General features: G+C 43.2%; 1 protein-coding gene across 3 annotated transcripts in view; it reads left to right on the top strand.

Moving 5' to 3' along the window:
* The window catches only part of RGL1 (ral guanine nucleotide dissociation stimulator like 1), a 259274-nt gene that overhangs the window by 188006 nt on the left and 52834 nt on the right, over positions 1–18434 (top strand). For all 3 annotated transcript variants that reach the window (XM_045048923.1, XM_011291000.4, XM_011290999.4), the window contains one exon: positions 6322–6399. In XM_045048923.1, the coding sequence (XP_044904858.1) occupies positions 6322–6399 (78 nt within the window). The remainder of the gene's footprint in view (positions 1–6321; positions 6400–18434) is intronic.

Genomic DNA, 18434 nt, shown 5'->3' with positions numbered 1-18434 from the left:
TCTTCAGACAGTTGTGGGTTGGGGTTAGGGGAAAATTTTATAACTGTGGAGCATTTTTTTTTTTAATTTGTTTTTTTCAACGTTTATTTATTTTTGGGACAGAGAGAGACAGAGCATGAACGGGGGAGGGGCAGAGAGAGAGGGAGACACAGAATCGGAAACAGGCTCCAGGCTCTGAGCCATCAGCCCAGAGCCCGACGCGGGGCTCGAACTCACGGACCGCGAGATCGTGACCTGGCTGAAGTCGGACGCTTAACCGACTGCGCCACCCAGGCGCCCCTAACCGTGGAGCATTTTGTAACTGTGAAGTGCAACAGAAATGCTAAGTACTTTTTGCTGTTAATGTGGCCTTAACTGCCAGGGACTGCTCTGGAGCAAATGTGGAGAATCGAAGGGTAACGAGGATGGGGGGCCCTTCACAGCAAAAGCCTAGAGGGGAGGACAGCAGCTCTTTCTGTGGCTTCTAGCTTTTTCTTTTAATTTTTTTAATGTTTATTTTTGAGAGAGAAAGAGCACGAGTGGGAGAGGGGCAGAGAGAGAGGGAGACACAGAATCCGAAGCAGGCTCCAGCACAGAGCCGGACGTGGGGCTTGAACTCACAAACCGAGAGATCGTGACTGACGCCCAACTGACTAAGACACCCAGGCGCCCCTAGCTTTTTCTAATCATGGTAAAAGTGCCTGGAGAACCAGATCTCATGAGTGGAAAGCACATTGCTGGCTTCTCTGCTCAGCATAACTGGTCCCTTGTAAGAAAACAGAGTTTTTGCCTTGTTGTCTTTGACCTTTATCTTCTCTTTGAATAACCAGCTCCATGGTGGTAACAAGACCTTTCCAAGGTAGGCTTGGTGGCAGTGACCCACTTTTGAGGTCAGATTTGGGTGGAGAAGTGCCTACAGTGAAGGATATTATTTAGAGTGATTAAAAACAACCCTCTTACTGATCTATGGGATGCAGTCCACAGTCTTAATCAAAGCTTCCTTGGTGTTCCAGACATCTGTTGGCTATTTCACCCGTATCATTCTCCTGAGTCAAGGTCAGCTTCTGAACATTTTTCTCATACCTGACCTGTGTTCCTGTGGGTCAGTTAAAGAAAAACGCCTTGGACGCTCATGGGCTGGGGTTTATTAGAAGAGCAAAGACTCCCAGAGGCCCTTGAGTCAGCAGCTTCATGTGAGGTCTCTCTTCCCTTTCCTTCTTCCTCTCTGTTCTTTCATCCACCCCCAGTAAGCTGCTTCTTCCCTTCTCTTCCCTCCCCAGCCTTTCCTTCATTTACAGCAATCAATGGTATTAATTCAATCATTTAGCAAATGTTTGTTGAGTGTCTGCTAAGAACAGGCTCCATTCCTGGCCCAGGGGACAGAGCAGCGAGTATCCCCTACCATGGCCTATCAAGCCCTCATGATCTGTCCCTATGACCTCTGTGCCTCATCTCCTTCTCTCCCCTTACTTACTCCCTTTGCTCCTTACTCCATGGCTTTCTTGATGTTTCTCAAACATCAAGCCCTGCCATGGCTCCCCACTCTGCCTGGAAGACTCCTTAGAAATCTGTAGGGCCCATTCCCTCACCTTCTGGAGGATTTCACATCATTGTCAAATTCACATTGGGCCTTCTCTGAATACCTTGTGTGAAGTAGCCACCTCTGACCCTCTAATGTCTGATCACCCCTGCCTGCTTTAATTTTTTCCATTGTACTTTTCACTTTCTGACTTAGTATATATTAACGAATTATTATTTTATTGTCTACCTCCCCTCACTACAGGTATGCTCCATGAAAACAGGGGCCGTATCCCCAGTGCTGAGAATAATGTCTGAACATAGGCCTTAACAAATACTCATTGAATGAAGACCGAATGAGTAAAAAGATGAATGATTGGGGAAATGAATGAAAATCCCGAGGTTTCTGACCTCAAAGAATGGTGCACTGGAGACATAAAATCAATAAGATAACTCTAGCTTGTGGGTTTTGGTAGTGACTCAGAGACTGGGTTCTAGAGTCTGTCACAGTTCAAATCTCTGCTTCACTTAGTAGCTGTGTATTCGAGGGCCAATTACCTCAGCTCTCTGGGCCTGGTTTTCTCATTTGTGAAGTATGAATAATAATAATAATAATAATAATAATAATAATAATAATAATAATAGCAGCAGCATGGAGGATTATTGTGGGAATTAAATGAAACAATCCATACAGAGTGCTTAGCATGGTACCTGGCATGTGGTAAGGAGCCAGTATTATCTGCCATTATTATTGGGTCACTTGCTGGAATCCAGTGGAGCCTGAAAAGTTCTTCAGCATTATCCCCATCCTGGTCTGGTATTACTGAGACTTTTCTGTTATGGAGCGAAAATTAGAAAGTGCCTCCTACCAGAAAGACTGTCCCTGAGGACAACTTTATCTTAGGATTTCTTTGAACCACAAATGCTTCTGTCCCCTCTTCAAACACATATTAAACATTTCATTTGTTCAGATAGGCTCCAAACAATACTATCTGTCCCCTCTGGAAATAACTGTTTCCTGTTTAAATGTCAGCAACCAGTTAAACATTATGGGCTTTTTTTTCTTGTAATTTTTAGGCCGCAGTAAATAATTGCTTAAGACTGTACTTTAAGAGGCATCTGTAAATCTTTCTTTCGCCTTGTGATACAGGGAAAACCATGTCAAAAGTCGTTCTGACAATTTGTATTTTAATTTAAGTTTTATGAGTTCCCATTTAAAGAAGGCCAGTTTCTCGTTGGCAAGCCTTCTTAAGAGGTTGAAGCTTTGATCTTAAATCCTAGGGAGACTTTGCAGAAATTGGAGGTGACATTGTTGACAGGTTTGTCTGTAGCTATTCTAGTGCCATTAATTAAACACACACACACCCCTTATATTTACTCCCCTGGAGTAAATGAATTGAACTTGACTTTGGTTTTTGATTGGAAGCTATGAGAGGGTCCAGGAAACATCAAAGAAACGCTCTTAATCTAGTAAAACTAACTCTCAAATGACCTAGCTTGAACATTAAAGAGTTCTTGATTCCAGTGCGGGTCTAGTTTCTTTTCTGTAAGGCGTTAATTCCCTTTAATGATAAAAAAAAAAAAAAAGTGCAGGGGCAAATAATCATCCCCTCCGCATAAAATTCCAGAGGGTTATAGGCTCTTTAATTTTATCTCGCTTCTGAAGGTCTCCTTTGTAAAACTGTGTATGCGTTTTTCTCTTGTCTTTTTGTACTGCTTATACTTTTAAGATCTTAGCTTTAAGATCTTAGAACTTTATTTCTTTTGCATTTCAATTTTAGATTTTTGGAATGGTCACAGCTGTCCTAAAGCTTTTTATGATCCTAGACCTTTAGGAATGAAGGCATGGACAGGTTAAGACAAAAAGCCAGATGGTGCCTTTGTAGCAACAGAGTAGTTGAGTAGCCTCGTAGTTGAGAGGTCTGTTTTCATGTCTGCTTGGGGAGCCCCACCAGACGATTCATTTGCCCCCAAACAAGTAGCCATTAGCCTGCCTCATGGGAGCCCAGCACCATTTGAAGCACTAAAGAGCAGTGAGCAAAAGAGACAGAAATCCTGTTCTCCTGGAGTTTATGTTCCAATGGACAATTAACACAATAACTAGGTTACACAGTCTCCACAGAAGACTGTGAAAGAAAATAAAGCAGTGTTATGGGGTGGACAGGGGAGGCCTCACTGATAAAGTGACACTGGAGCAGAGACCCGCAGGAGCTGAGGGAGGGAGCTGTTGGCATGGGGGATGGGGGGAAGGGCCCCAGTGAGCACAGAGATTCTGAGGCAGGAGGATGCCTGGTGTGAGTGGAGCAGCAGGGAGGCCAGTGAGGCTGAGGAAAAGTGAGCGGGTGTAGGAGGCAAGGTCAGAGGAATCAGAGCAAGTCCTTTTGGGCCCTGTGAGGCAGGTGTGACTTTGGCCTTTCTTCAGAGTAAGACGGGAGCCACAGGAGGATTCTGAGCAGAGCAGTGATGGGATGTGGTTTATGTTGAACAGGATTGCTTCGGCAGCTGGGCTGGATCCAAGAGACTGGTTAGGTGGCTTTGGCCTTGATCTAGACCAAAGGTGGTGGATGGAAGTGATCTAGACCAAAGCCAGGATGGAAGTGATGAGAAGTGTTTGGATTCAGGGCACGTTATAAAGGCAGAGCCCAAAGGATTTCCTGGTGGACGAGACGGAGAACAGCCTGGGCCCCTGGACTATGCATGCTTCACACGTGCTTTGCCTTCTTAGTGATGGTCCTCATTGGTCTCCAGAGTATTGTCAACCAGTCATTCTGGTCCTGATAAGGAATCCGTAGACACGATGATGGCTGAGAGAAATATCCATGGGGTCTTCTGCGCACACGTTCTGAGCAGATGGTACCAGGTTAATTAATGAGAGCTACCATCACTCACCAGTGTGAGTTGCTTAGTCCTTCTTGACACCATCTGACTGTACCTGTGGCATCACATTCTCAAAGGGGACCCGTGATAGGTGCTCACGTCATTCCAACCGGTAGCTTGGCCCTGAGTCTGAAAAATGTAGAGAAAGAACAGCGAAGTATGAGAAGCTACAGTGAAGACAAAGAAGAGGAAGATCAGGACATTTTTAGTACAAACAGCTCGAAAAAGAGAAATACCAGGAGCGGATCTTTCCCTTTGTGTCTCTCGTAGTTTCAGTTGGAATATAAAAGATGCGGTATTTCACAGATAACCAGAGAGAATTAATGATAGAATATGACAAAAACACAGATTCAGTCCCACATTTAGTCCCTGAGGGCTGGCGGGAGAAGAATTTGTGGATCTCTCTAGTCAGATAGGTGGAAGCTACGGTGGCCGTCCCAGAGCCCTGCTCTTCACCCGCCCTGATCTTTCCTACTTCAATAAACCACAAAGTCTGTTGTGAGAGAAGATGAGTACATGGTTCACTCTGATGGTGGCCACGGAGAGAGCCAAAAAATCTGTTTGTTTAGGAGAAATCTCATTTCCCATCCCTGCCTTGCTCATATGGGGCTGAATACATCTTAATCTAAGTTCTTATCTCAGGAAAAGCAAAGGGTGGCCCTGGAAGCCCTCTGAATAGCAGGTGCAGACAGAATGAAGAGGGCTAGGGAGGGTGGAGGCCTGTGGAAAATATGTTCAGGAGGCCAAGAAGTCCATAAGGCTGATGAGCTCGAGAAAGGAACAGGTGCAGGGGAGGGGGGCCAATGCCTAAGGGTGCAGACTGGAACCTACCAGGATAGGGTGATAGGGAGACCAGATGGGCTGGCATTCGGTCAAACCAGATGGTGGGCTTTTATTTTTAAAAGGATTTGTAAATCCTAGGAACAAGGAACATAAGGGTACTGGGGCCTTTAATCCCATTAGTAGAGGACAAAAGTGTTCTCTTTAAAAATGTAAACCTACCAATTATAGAATTTCTCTTATCAAAACTTTGGGACAGAGTACCAGCTTGTGAAATGCCAAGAAATCTCTGGCTTCTTCATTGAGGGGAAGAGAGGAACTGCAGAAATAGGGCATTTGTTGTGAGTTACTGAAAAGTCTACTCCTCAAGAATTTAAAGTGTACATTTGGAACCAAACAAAATGTGATATATTTATACAAAAGAGTCTTGCTTACATATGGAGTGGGAAGGACAGCTAACTGTAATTAGGGACTGATTCGTTATTTAGTAAATTTTGAGTTTATAATGAGACAAATTAAAAAATTGTGAAGCACCTGTCACTTTCTAAAAAGTTGTCCCCCTGGGTCCCCTTCCCTGGTTCCCTGGCTCTTCTCCTGGTTGCATAAAAATTCTGTTCTTCAGCCCTTCTCTCAGCCTTTCCTGGAGGGTCCAGAATTACTTCCGTAACCCTTCTCCTCAAGGACTTCTCCTTGAAGAGACCAGACTCGTGAGCATAGCAGGGAGTCGTTACGGGGCACGTGTGGTGGTACGAGTGTGAAGGTGACACAAGGCACAGGCAGGGCCACGAGGTCCTTCAGTAGATGGAGCAGAGGGCTGTGTCTCCAGTCCACAAGGAATCTGCCGTCTTTGCTGAATGTGACACCTGACCCTCCCTCTGAGAGGAAAAGCCTAAGTTCTTCCAAAGAATTTCAAAGAGATGTTAAATATTAAGAGAAAGTTTTAAGTAGTGCAATTCATTGTTAAATCACTGTTTTTGGTTAGAGTATCCATATAGAGTATCCATATGCCCAATAAGTAAATCCCAGCAACATCAGTTTTTGATGCTATTGCATAAATATTTCTTTCTGTAATTACTCCTGAAAAGTGTAACGGTTATCTCGTGTTTGCAATGGAATAGAGTTGCTTTCCAACCCCACTGAGTGGGTATTTTTGTTTTGATCTGTAAGGTATGGAAACCTGACAAGCCCAAACTGTGAAGAGGATGAAAGCCCCAGTTCATCAGAGTCTAAGATGGTGATCAGGAAGTAAGTATGCCTCTCTCTGCATTACAAGCTCTTAGTCAAGACTTATTATCTTAAAAGAATGTAATTCAGCAGAGTTTTTTTTTTTTATTCCTTTCCAATGTTGTCTTGGTTTTTCTTATAATGCGTAAAATCATATAGTTATATTTTGACCATCCAGTGATAATTCATTTATTCATCCAATAAAAATGTGTCAGGCATCTGCCATGTGCCAGACCCTGTGCTAAGGGGAACAGCTATGAACAAAATAAGTAAGTCTCCGCTCTTATGAAGTTGGTATTTTAGCAGAGGGACAAGGAATCCCACAAAAAAGAATGCAGTAGGGTGAAGGGGGCTAGATCCTGATGGAGAGTTTGATTCACAGAGGGTGCCAGGAGTGGACTTTCTGATCCGGTGGCATTGGAGCAGAGTCACGAATGGGGTACGGGCTCGGCTTTGTGAATATCCAGGCAGGGAAAATATGGAAAATGCTCTGAGGCGGGAGCAGCGTTGGAGAAGTGGTAGGGAGATGAATGAGGCAAGAGCAGGTGCCAGAGGATGAGATCTATAAGGTAGTGGGGGCCCCAGACCACATGGGGACTTGAAGGCCTCGGGCAGGATGTTCAATTTTATTCTAAGGAGCTAAGGAACATAAGAATTTAGAGGTCCTAGGAAGAGCAGGGCTATGGCCTGATTTGTATTTCTGAAGGTTTTTATGCATCTATGTGGAAAATAGACTCTGGCAGTGGGACGGGGGCAAGAGCGGCAGCAAGGAGCCTGGTTAGGACACTTACAAGGGTCCAAGCAAGGGATGCTGGTAGCATGGACTTTCGGAGGAAGAGGAGTGGGGTGGTGGTGGTGGTGCTATTAGTAGTGATAGTAGTAGTAAAAGCAGGAGTGACTTGTAGGAACAGCTTCTGCAGAGATCTTGAAGGTGTTTCTAGGAGGTTGTACTGATGAAGTGGACGGGGCATCTGAGAGAAAAAGAGGCCAGGACACCTCCAAGGGTTGTGGTATAAGTAACTGATAGAGCAGAACCTTGGCTTTATGAGATAAGAAAGACTGGCAAAGAGGAGCAGTATGGTGGGGAGCATGTGTCAAGAATTTCGTCTTAGACATACTAATTTTGAGACCGTTGGATGAGTCTAGATGGTTGGGAGAAGTCTGGACTGGAGGTACAAGTCTGGGCATCCTCAGTTTATACCTGGTGTTTAAGGCTAGGAGGCCAGGCGTGCCCTCCTGGGAACAAAGGGCAGATAGAGAAGAGGAAGGTCCAGAGACTGAGCCTTGGTTTCCTCCAGTATTTAGAGTCAGGAAAGTAGAGGGTCCAGCAAGAGGAGCCTGGAACAGAGCAGCCAGTGAGGAAGGAGAAGAAAGAAGAAGTTGTGTCCAAAAGACAAGCAAAGAAGGAGTTTGGGGGGGTGGGTGCTGCTGTGACCAATTATATCCATTACTGCTCAGATATCAAGCAAGAGGAGCCTGGGAAGCAACTACTGTGTTTGCAACATGTTGGTCTTTGGTCCCCTTGACAAGTGCAGCTTTCGTGGATGGAGGTGTGTGTGGGTCAAGAGAGGACAGAAGTTTGGAGAAGTTTTTCTATAAGAGAAGAGAAATGGGCAGGAGGATGATCTGGAGCAAAGGAGAGTTTTTTTCATTGTGTGTGTGTGTGTGTGTGTGTGTGTGTGTGTGTGTGTGTGTGTGTGTGTTAGCACTAGGTGATAGTTTAATCTGATGAGAACAGTGTGGAAGACACTGAAGAAAAATGCAGGGGTGCAGGCCACTATAGGAGTGATGTTCTTGAGTAGATGGGCTGTATGCCAGGGTGCTTGAAAGTACTCTTAGTAAATATTCATTCTTGGAGCCAAAAGTTTGGGTGGTTAATCCTATGGAATATTTTAACTCCTCAGAGGATTGACCGATGGAATCCTTTCTTCAGAAGCCAAAGATGTGAAGCTTAGAAAATTGAGTATCTTTTTAAGTCCTGAGTTAGGGAGTTTTATTATTTTATTGGATGGGCCATAACCTTCCAGAAAACCAGACAAACCAGTGTAGTTTTTTGAATGCCCAAAAGCAAGATGTGGTAAGTGGAACACATACTTTTATTCTTAGAGGGCTTGGGGAGGCTTCTTGGAGGAGGTGACAATTTGAGGTAGGCTCTGAAGGAGGGTCAAAATTTTGGTGGTAGGACCATCTAGGCAGAGGGAACAGTGGGACCAAATCAGGGGCACGCAGTGTATGTGACATTTTGGAAACAACACAGAACTGGTGTGGCTGCTTCATGATGGTGTCTGTACCGGGATGAGGGGAGTTGTAGAACCGAAGCTATCGCGAAGGGGGTTAATTCTCTCAAGAGAATAGGACGATCCCTGCTAAGCAGTAGACAGCCCTGAAAAGTTTTTGTAGGAAGGAACCAGTATAATCAAATAGGTGATCTGGGGACATGGCTTAGACGTACAGACTTCTTACTTAGAGTGTGGTCCATGTGCCAGCAGCATTGGCACCACCTGGGAGCTTGCTAGAAATGCAGAATCTCTGGCCTTACTGCAGACCTGGATTAGAATCTGCATTTCAGGAAGATCCTTGAGTGATTCTACACATTTTAAGTTTCAGAGTCATAGGATTGGGGGTTTCGTTGTACATTTTGTTTATTCACGAAAACTTAACTGAAATAGTAATTTTTTTAAAAGAACCTCTTCAAATTAAAAAAAAATTAATGTTTATTTTATTTTTGAGAGAGAGAGAGAGAGAGAGAGCGAGCGAGCGAGCAAGCTTGAGCAGGGGAGGGGCAGAGAGAGAGAGGGAGACACAAAATCTGAAGCAGGCTCCAGGCTCTGAGCTGTCAGCATAGAACCCAACGCGGGGCTCGAACTCATGAGCCGTGAGATCATGACCTGAGCCGAAGTCGGTTGCTTAACTGAGCCATCCAGGCACCCCAAAAAAGAACCTTTTTATGTAAATATTTTTAAGCATAAACAAAGGAGGGATACTGTAAGAATTGAGTGGCCAGCTTGTCAAATGTTCCCTCCACCTGTGACCACATGCAGAAATAAGTGTGTCGTTATCCACAGATTTTGGAGTTGAGTCAGATCTGGAGCTATCATTCAGCTAGCCACCAAGGAGAGTAACAGTCTGAAAAATATCCAGAGCTTTTCTGTTTCCCAGGGAGTGTTTTGAGATTAAATAGGTTTCTGGGGAAGTGGCAAGTTAAAGAAAATTGGTTTGTACCCTGGATGTGAAGAATTCTGCTCATTATTTTAAAGTCCTATTCTAAAACTTCCTTGAACTTGATTGTACGCCAGGAACAGTGATGTGGGGGAGACTCCAGGATAAGCTGTTTTAAAGGGCTTTACAGTTTTAAGCATATGAGTCCTTAACAAAGAGCTTCACATAGAACTCCCCTGAGGGGTCCATCATCTGGGGACAATGGTCCTTTCCTAAAGCCTCACAATGAATTGGTAGAAAGTTCTTGACCCTTTTCCTCAGACTGAGTTGCTTTTTAAAAAAAATTATGCCTGATGAAAATATGCTACTTTATCTTATAATGGACCACTCTGTCCTACAAATGCTGGAATGCTAAAATCCCTTCTCTCTGCTGACCTCTTTCTTCCTTTCATTCTCCTGCTTTCCGGCTGCTTCCTCTCCCCCTCCCAACTTCTCCTTTTATTATTTTTCATCTCATTTCACCGTTGTCTTTTTGCTTTTTCTAAAGTTACCCTTCTCCTGATCATTTCTGTGGCTGGAGAGGGTCACTGCTTTGTCTTTCTGAGAGAATATCGGGGAAGCATCTCCTTCTTTCCATATGTCATATATTGAAAGTTCCTCCATCATCACAGAGCTCTGGCACCTGAGATGTAGCAACGACCGAAGGCTTCCTAATGCCGGATGCACGTGTAGGAGACCTGGGTCTCTGGCAATGCTCAGTGGGCTGGTTTTGTCCCCAGAGGATATTTGGAAATATCTGGAGACGTTTTTGTTGTCTTAACGTGGTGGTGGGTGGGGGATGCTATCGGCATTGGGCGGGTAGAGGCCAGGATCTCTGTGAAACGTTCTACGGTGCACAAGACAGCACCGCCCTCCAACAAAGAATGCCCTGCCTCTAAGTGTCATAGTGCGTAGGTAGGAAACCCTGCTATATGGCGATGAGGCTGCAGTCCTCAAGTGAAAACCCTCTTTATTTATGAGTATCTAGATCTGGGTGAAAATAGGACCATGCTTATCTCAGGATTTCTTTATTCGTGTCCCATCTTGTACTGAGGTGAACCAAATGCCAAGGTGGCCCAGAAGCCAGCCTCATAGGAGGTGAAGGGCCTTGGGTGAGAAGCCTGGAGAATTGAGGTTTGAATCCCTCATCAATTACTGTCACTTCCCCTCTAGATGACCTAGTCACCTCACCTCCCTCGGTTTCAGCTTCTTGACCTGAAAAATGAAGTGCTCGGAATGTAAGCTCTCTGAGGCCCTTTCAAGTGTAACGACATCGAGGATAAAACTTATTTAGCTTTCAGCTTTCTCTTCATCTTTTCAAAAATGAACATGAATATCAGAACAGAGATATGGCCCAAATATTATACTGAGCTTTTGAGAGGTACCCTGGACTGCTTTTTTCAATCAGAGAGGCTGTGCAACCAGCTTTGATGAAATAGAAAAACAAAATAGACAGCTTCTTTGAGTTGCTTGTTATGACTCATGACATCATAACTGGTCGTGATGATACTAAGTACAGAGATGAGCTAAAGCACTGTATTGTGGGGTACAGTGAGCAGGACATAATGCCTACTGTTTTCCTTTGCTGTGAATCTGTCTTCTAGTGATTTCAGGTGGGAAACAGACGGTGGGAATTCAGTAACTTTCTAAGAAGTAAACATCCTGTTTTTGGGCAATGCCTTCAGTTCTGCAGATGGGGTGTAGTATGGGTGGGGAATCACCACTGAAAAACCCTCAACTATTATTTGGTTTTCCATTTTTAATGTAAAGCGTAGAGCAAGGCTTACGTTTCATACAGGGTCCCCAAATCCCAAGATAACAATCTTCCCTGTATTTCTAAATCAACCTTTTGGAGGATAAAAGAACTTAGAAGAAGGAAAACATGGACATACAGATGGAACAGTCAAGATGAAAGATTGGTTCCTAGTGCCTTGGATCACAACTGAGTAGTAGTCTTCACGAATTTCAAAAAGTATCAGATTGTGCTGTGACTCCCACTTGTTAATTCCAGTCCTGAGTGTGCCCAGTTCAGGCGTTGTGCAGTATCGAGAACCTTTAGAGTTATCCAGCCAAAACAAGAATTCCTTGAGTTGCAAGGAATTCAACTTCCAAAGCCTCTGGATGTTGGAATCTGCCACACAGTGATTTCTGATGTTAGCGCCAGACTGTTGTATGTAGTAAGCATACCATGTTTATTTCTACAATCCCCAAGCTTGCAACTATTTGGAAATCAGGAAACTCACTTCCTGTGACAGAAGAAAACATCTCTGCCCACATTCATCCCACCTGTGCCCTTTTCCTCCTTCCTGCTGACACTTTTACACAATAAAATGCTGTCTATTTAGAATAATAGAATCAGAACCAGATGGACAAGGACACTTTCCTTAGTGCAGATTTATTACCAGCATTGAATTCAGAAGTGAAGAGAATGTAAAGAAGGGGTGTTAGCCATACAGAACCTCGACACCATGAATCTTCATTCTCTGAAATGGATCTAAAATTAGAATATGTATGTAGGTATGTGTCACCTATCTTTGTCTGTCTATCTATCTATCTATCTATCTATCTATCTATCTCTATAATACTTAATTTAAAGAGGTTTAAGACTCCTTAGGAAATGACACTTTTTAAATTTCTTTAATGACTATTGTAATGTAGAAATAGTTCTGTTTCCTTTTCTTTTATTGACTCTCATCACTTCCCTTCTGGAGTGCTGTTTTGTTTTCTCAACCTCTTTACCACAGCAGTGCTCTAAACTGTTGAAATCATTCTGCTCTCATCTCTGCACATTCAGTTGATGTGAATGTCATTCTTGTAATCTTTTCCCAGAAGTTGTAAATAGTGACTCCAGATTTTAGTCACCAGTGAAGAGTCGTATAAATAGTAGCAATCCAAGACATTGGAAACACTTTAAAGAAAAGGGAGATGAGTTAAAGAAGGCTGGCTGTGATTCCTTAATGCCTGAGAAACTTTACAGTGGAAAGTATTAAAAATCTTCCCAGAGAGTTTGCAACTAATATTCATTGCAGTAAATTCAAGTACCCTAACAAAACAGTTGAAATGAATATGGTGATTTTTTATTGTAATTTTTTTCATGTGTATTTTTGAGAGAGTGCAGTGTGTGTGTGTGTGTGTATGTGTGTGTGCGCACGCACACGTGTGCACATGCACGCGGGAGATGGGCAGGGAGAGAGGGAGACAAAGGATCCGCAGTGAGCTGAAGGCGGAGCTCGAACTCACGAACCATGAGCTCATGATGTGAGCTGAAGTTGGATGCTTAACCAACTGAGCCACCCAGTTGTCCCAAAATTAATGTGCCGATTTTAACAATGGGGCAAAGAAAGAGAGGTAAAGAACAGAGCAAAAATAATATTTAAAACTTGAAATTGAAAAGAATGAGAGGCTCTAATGTGAAAGGGATATTTTTAAAAAGTAAAATGAAAGAATGGAGAAATAATATGTTGTATAAAAGAGGCTGGTATTGTCTTTAAAACATCCATAGTGGACAAGGAAAAATAGAAAGCATACTTTCAAAAGTCATTGAAATCTTGAATCAAATTGTGCATTTAAGGGAAGGGAGTAGAAATTAGTTTTCTAAGAATTAAGGAGTAAAAAAGAACGTTGGCAATCAGTGGTTCAGAAAGAAGAAAAATCAGCCACCTAAGAATCTCCTGGGGTTCTCCAAATGTGGGAGAATGGCAAACAGGCATCCCAGCCACCTCTGTCACTTGATTTGCCCTGCATCACCCTGGCCACCACCCCTGGCTGCAGTTTGTGGTGTGCTAACTAGTGTGGGGCCTTCTTCTGGGTCCTTTGTATCTTCTTTTACCATCACAGATATGCTGTGAGATGTTGTCTTCATTTTATAGGTGTCAATGGAAGCCTCAGAAAAGTGTGGGGGGGTGCCCGGGTGGCTCAGTTGGTTAAGCGTCTGACTTCAGCTCAGGTCATGATCTCACGGTCTGTGAGTTCAAGCCCCGCATTGGGCTCTGTGCTGACAGCTCACAGCGTGGAGCCTGCTTTGGATTCTGTGTCTCCCTGTCTCTCTCTCTCTCTCAATCTGCCCCTCTCCTGCTCACTGTCTGTCTCTCTCTGTCTCTCAAAAATAAACAAACATTTTTTTTAAAAAACTCTAAAAAATTAAAAAAAAAAAAGTTTGGGGCATCTGGGTGGCTCAGTCGGTTAGACGTCTGATTCTTGGTTTTGGCTCAGGTCGTGATTTCACAGTTTGTGAGTTCAAGCCCCTCATCAGGCTCTGCACTGACAGCATAGAACCTGCTTGGGACTTCTCTCTCCCTCTCTCTCTGCCCCTTCCTGGCTCGCTCTCTCTCTCTCTCTCTCTCTCTCTCTCTCTCTCTCTCTCAAAATATAAATAAACATGAAAAAAAGTTATATATTTTGACTAAAACCAAGCAGCTGGTTAAATGAACTCTGGTATTTGAACTCAGGCCCGATGGACTCCAAGACCTAGGCTGCTCACCATTTTGCTCTTGGACTTGCCATTTCAAACTGAACATCAGGATCTCAGGTGCTTGTGCTTTTTCACCCCATGTATGCTTCTGTCACAGTAACCAGGTTGCAGCCAGAAGTACACGAAGAACTAAGGTATATTATATTACCACTATTGTGACTAGTGTTTTAGCTTGTTAGCATCCTGAGATCTCTTAATTTGGGATTATTTACTGTAATGTACCCTGTGTTGTTTTGCCTGGCTTTATTACTGAATGAACACCCTAAGCAAGGTCCCCAGACAGCTGTTAGAAATGTGGAAGTCAGGCTGGCTTCCTGGGGAAGGAGATGGGTTGCAGGATGTGAGGAAAGAAGAAGGAAGATCACATTGGTCAGGCCCATCAATCTGAGTGCCTGCTTCCTGTTCTTAGGGCCTTGTAGCATCTTTCATTACCAACGGAAACGCCATCCTGATGGTGAAAAGTATAGAATGCCTCAGCAGTGTTTTCATTAGAGGCCTATCTCTAACATAAAAACACCCTTCTTGGCCTATGAGGGATGGGAGAATAACGAACTGCTGAGGTCCCCGAAGAATAATTTTGGCGAGTGGCAGCGTCCCTTTGTAATAGTAATAGCTAGAGATCATTGACTGCTGAGTAGGAATAGTCCCTGTGTTAAGTACTGTATATCCTTTTAATATTACCATAATAACTCTATGTATATTACTAGCGCTCTCTCACAGATGAGGAGTCTGAGACAGAGAGAGGTTAACTAGCATACCCAAGGTCATACAGGGAGTAAGTGAAAGCTGGGATTTAGAGCCAGGCCTTGCCCTCTACATTCCATGGCCTCTACTTCTTTCCCGTTGATCAAAACGAGATGGGTTATTCTTAAGAACTTAGGTCAGACTCTCCTGTTTGTGTTTTTTTCTTAAAATTAAGATGTTTTCCACAACAGTTTTGGATTTCTGTAAAAATCGAGCAGATAGTAGAGTTCCCATACACCTCCCTCTGTTCCCCCTACTATTCTCACATTAATATAGCACATTTGTTACAGCAAATGAGCCAGTATTGCTACATTGTTAACTGAAGTCCATAGTTTATTCAGATTTCCATACTTTTTACCGATGTCCTCTTTCTGTTCCAGGATCCCGTTCAGGATACCATATTCCATTTAGTTTGTCATATCTCCATAGACTCCTCTTGTCTCCATAGACTCACTCCTCTTGGCCATGACAGTTTCTCAGACTCTTCTGGGTTTTGATGACCTTAACAGTTTTGAGGTCAGATATATTGTAGGATGCCCCTTTATTGGACTTTTTTTCTCATAATTAGACTGGATTTATGAGTTTTCGAGAGGAATCTTACAGAGATAAAATGCCATTCTCATCACATGATGTCAAGGACACACACTGTCAGCATGATTTATGACCATTGTTGGCCTTGATTACCTGGCTGCAGTAGTAGTTCTCAGATCTCTCCATGGAGAGCATCTGCCCTCCACACTCTTCCTTCCCGTACTGTGTTATTTGGAAGGAAGTCACTATGCACAACCCTCAATTAAGGACTGGGGAGTTTTGCGCCTCCTCTGTTAGGGTGAAGTATCTAATCAATGTATTTGGAAAACTTCTGTGTGGGACGTTTGTTACCCCCATTTATTAGTTTATTTAATCATCTAGATCAGTATGAAGTAGGTGGATACTTTTTTTGTGCTTTGGGTTGTAATGCGATGCTAGTTTATTTCTTGCTCAGATCGTTCCTGTTTTGGCCACTGGGAGCTCTTTTGGTAGACTCCCGTGCACTTTGACATGTACCTGTAGCATTTGTGGGGTTATTTGGTTGTTTGAGGCCTTCTTACTTTCTGGCACTACACGATGCCCTAGGCTCATCTTCTAGATTTCCTGCCCCCGACCTAAAATCAGCCATTTCTTCAAGGAACCCCGGTTCTTTCCATTGGAGAATGGCATCAGAATCCAAGATTCGCAGCTGGCAGGGCTAGGAGATTTATGTTTACACAAATTACCGATTACGTAAATACAGATATTTATGTGTAACATTTTGTATCTATATTATGTTTAACACGAGTTCTTGCTGATGCCTCCAGTTCTAACCTGCTACCACATAGATAGCTCTAGTCTGCTCCCCTTGCTTATTTGTATATTTCCTCTGCGACAGCGAGAGAAGTGGCTTCCACCATCTGCCAATATTTACTTAATTGTTCAGCTTCTGTTATACGTGCATAGCAGTATCGGAGTTGTTAACTCATACCCTAGCGGGAAACAACTTGATCAACTAGAACATGGTGCTTATGTATAGTTCCTTTGGCTTTAGCCCTTGGTCTTATAGACTGCCCTTCTTCTTTTTTAAAATAATGAAAATAGCTAATATTTTTTGAGGACTTACTATGTCCTAGGAACTATTCTAAATACTTTGCATGTATTATTGCTTGGCCTCACAACAATTCTATGAGGAGGCATGTGTTATTCCCATTTTACAGATGAGGAAGCTGAGGCACAAAGAGGCTGGGTTACAGCTAGTAAGCCACAGAACCAGGATCCCAGTTAGGCGCTCCAGAGACTGTTTACCACATTGGCTGTACTGCTCATGAACAACGGGCACTTCAGAACCCTTTCAGTTTAGTTTTGTTTGTTTGTTTTTTTCCTTTTCTAGTGGAGTGCAGTCACTGACACACTGGATAAGGTTTGGTGATCTGGAGTTAGCTCTGTGCACAATAATTCTCTTCAGTTTCTATAAATTTGCCTTCAGATATCAGGGCCCACACATCTAGTCTGGGAATAAAGGAGTGGATCAACACGCCTGACTTTGGCTAATTGGTTTCAGGCTTGTCTCTTCCTATTCTTGGTCCTTCCCCACCCATATTTACTGTGTATTTCTGTGTCCTTTCTATCACAGTCTTCCTCCCCCTCCCCCTTGCCTTGGAGCTTTTTCTCTGTAACTGCCTCATGGCCCCTCACTGGTTCTGTGCCATGGGCTTGCCTGATGTTTAGCACTGAATCTGGCCCTGTTTGCATTTACTTTTCTGACACTCCTAATTCCTCTTTCGCTTACCCTCCTCGTGTTCTAATCCCTGCTCAGCCTCTGTACCAAAACGCACGCTGGAAATGTACAAGAAAGCATCGCAAGACGACCTTGACAAGTCCAGATAGTAATGCCTCCATCTTTTCCAGGCTTTTTCAGAAAAAAGAGAAACACATTTTCTGTAGCCTCCTTTGTTCTTTCTCATCAGGGAAACCTTCTAGCCAGAGGTCTCAGAGGCAGCCTCTAAAGGGCAGCCTTCTCTGAAAAGGAAAATCTGCTCTGTGACTAGGAGAACAAGGTGGAGGGGTCTAGCTCAGAGTCACTGTCAAGGTCACTTTGCTTTCTTCCCCTGAAGGGCAAAGTGCATTGGCTCCCTCCCTCAGGGCTTTGCAGTGTCACCTGCCACATTGATCCAAAGGCCCACCCTCCACATGGATGTTCTTACCTTTTCTTTATGCGTTAGGAAAAGATCCGGTTTTGGGAGAATATCCTAACATAGAAAAACATTTCACTGCTTTTGAAAAAATGGTCCCATATCTTATTAAGTAACAATAAATTATGATCTCAAATAGACTTCTGGGGAGAGAAGAGAACTCTAAATGGACAAAGTTATTCTTTTTGTCATAATAATCCTATTTCTTGGCTGGGAGCTTATACATCATGGGAGAGATGACTTCATATTTTGAAAATTTCTCATTAAGCCTTTTACCAATTGTAGAATATTTTACTACCAGTGGGATTTTAATATGATTTAATACATATGCATTCAAATCCCTATATGTATTTAAATATCTGTGGTTTGAGCATACTAGCAGCCTAGACAGTCAGCCCTCTTACTGCATTGCATGCCTGAAGGTCCCCACGGTGGCCGTCAGTTCTGTACTTTTTCCTTGTACCTCTCGGCTAAGGCATCTGTCTAGTATTTTCCAACCAGGTGTTATGAAGTGTGATTTCTGTTTGGCTAAGAAATCAAATGAGTGTTCCATTCCTCCCCTCTCTTCCACAAACACTTCGAGATTAGAGAACACCCTACTAAAGAATGAATGGATTAACCAAGAAATTAAAGAGGAAGTAAAGTGCATTGAAGCCAATGAAAATGAAAACACGACAGTCCAAAACCTTTGGGATACAGCAAAGGTGGTCGTAAGAGGAAAGTATAGAGATTGCTCCAGACCTTCCTAAAGAAGGAAGAAATGTCTCAAATATACAATCGAACCTTACACCTAAAGAAGCTGGAAAAAGAACAGCAAATAAAGCCCAAAGCCAGCAGAAGAAGGGAAATAATAAAGATTAGAGCAGAAATCAATGATATCAAAAAAAAAAAAACAAAACAAAAAAACAGTGGGAACAGATCAATGAAACCAGGAGTTG

Source organism: Felis catus, chromosome F1, assembly GCF_018350175.1.
Source record: "Felis catus isolate Fca126 chromosome F1, F.catus_Fca126_mat1.0, whole genome shotgun sequence".
NCBI classification, from domain to species: domain Eukaryota; kingdom Metazoa; phylum Chordata; class Mammalia; order Carnivora; family Felidae; genus Felis; species Felis catus.
This window is presented reverse-complemented; position numbering and strand designations above follow the sequence as displayed.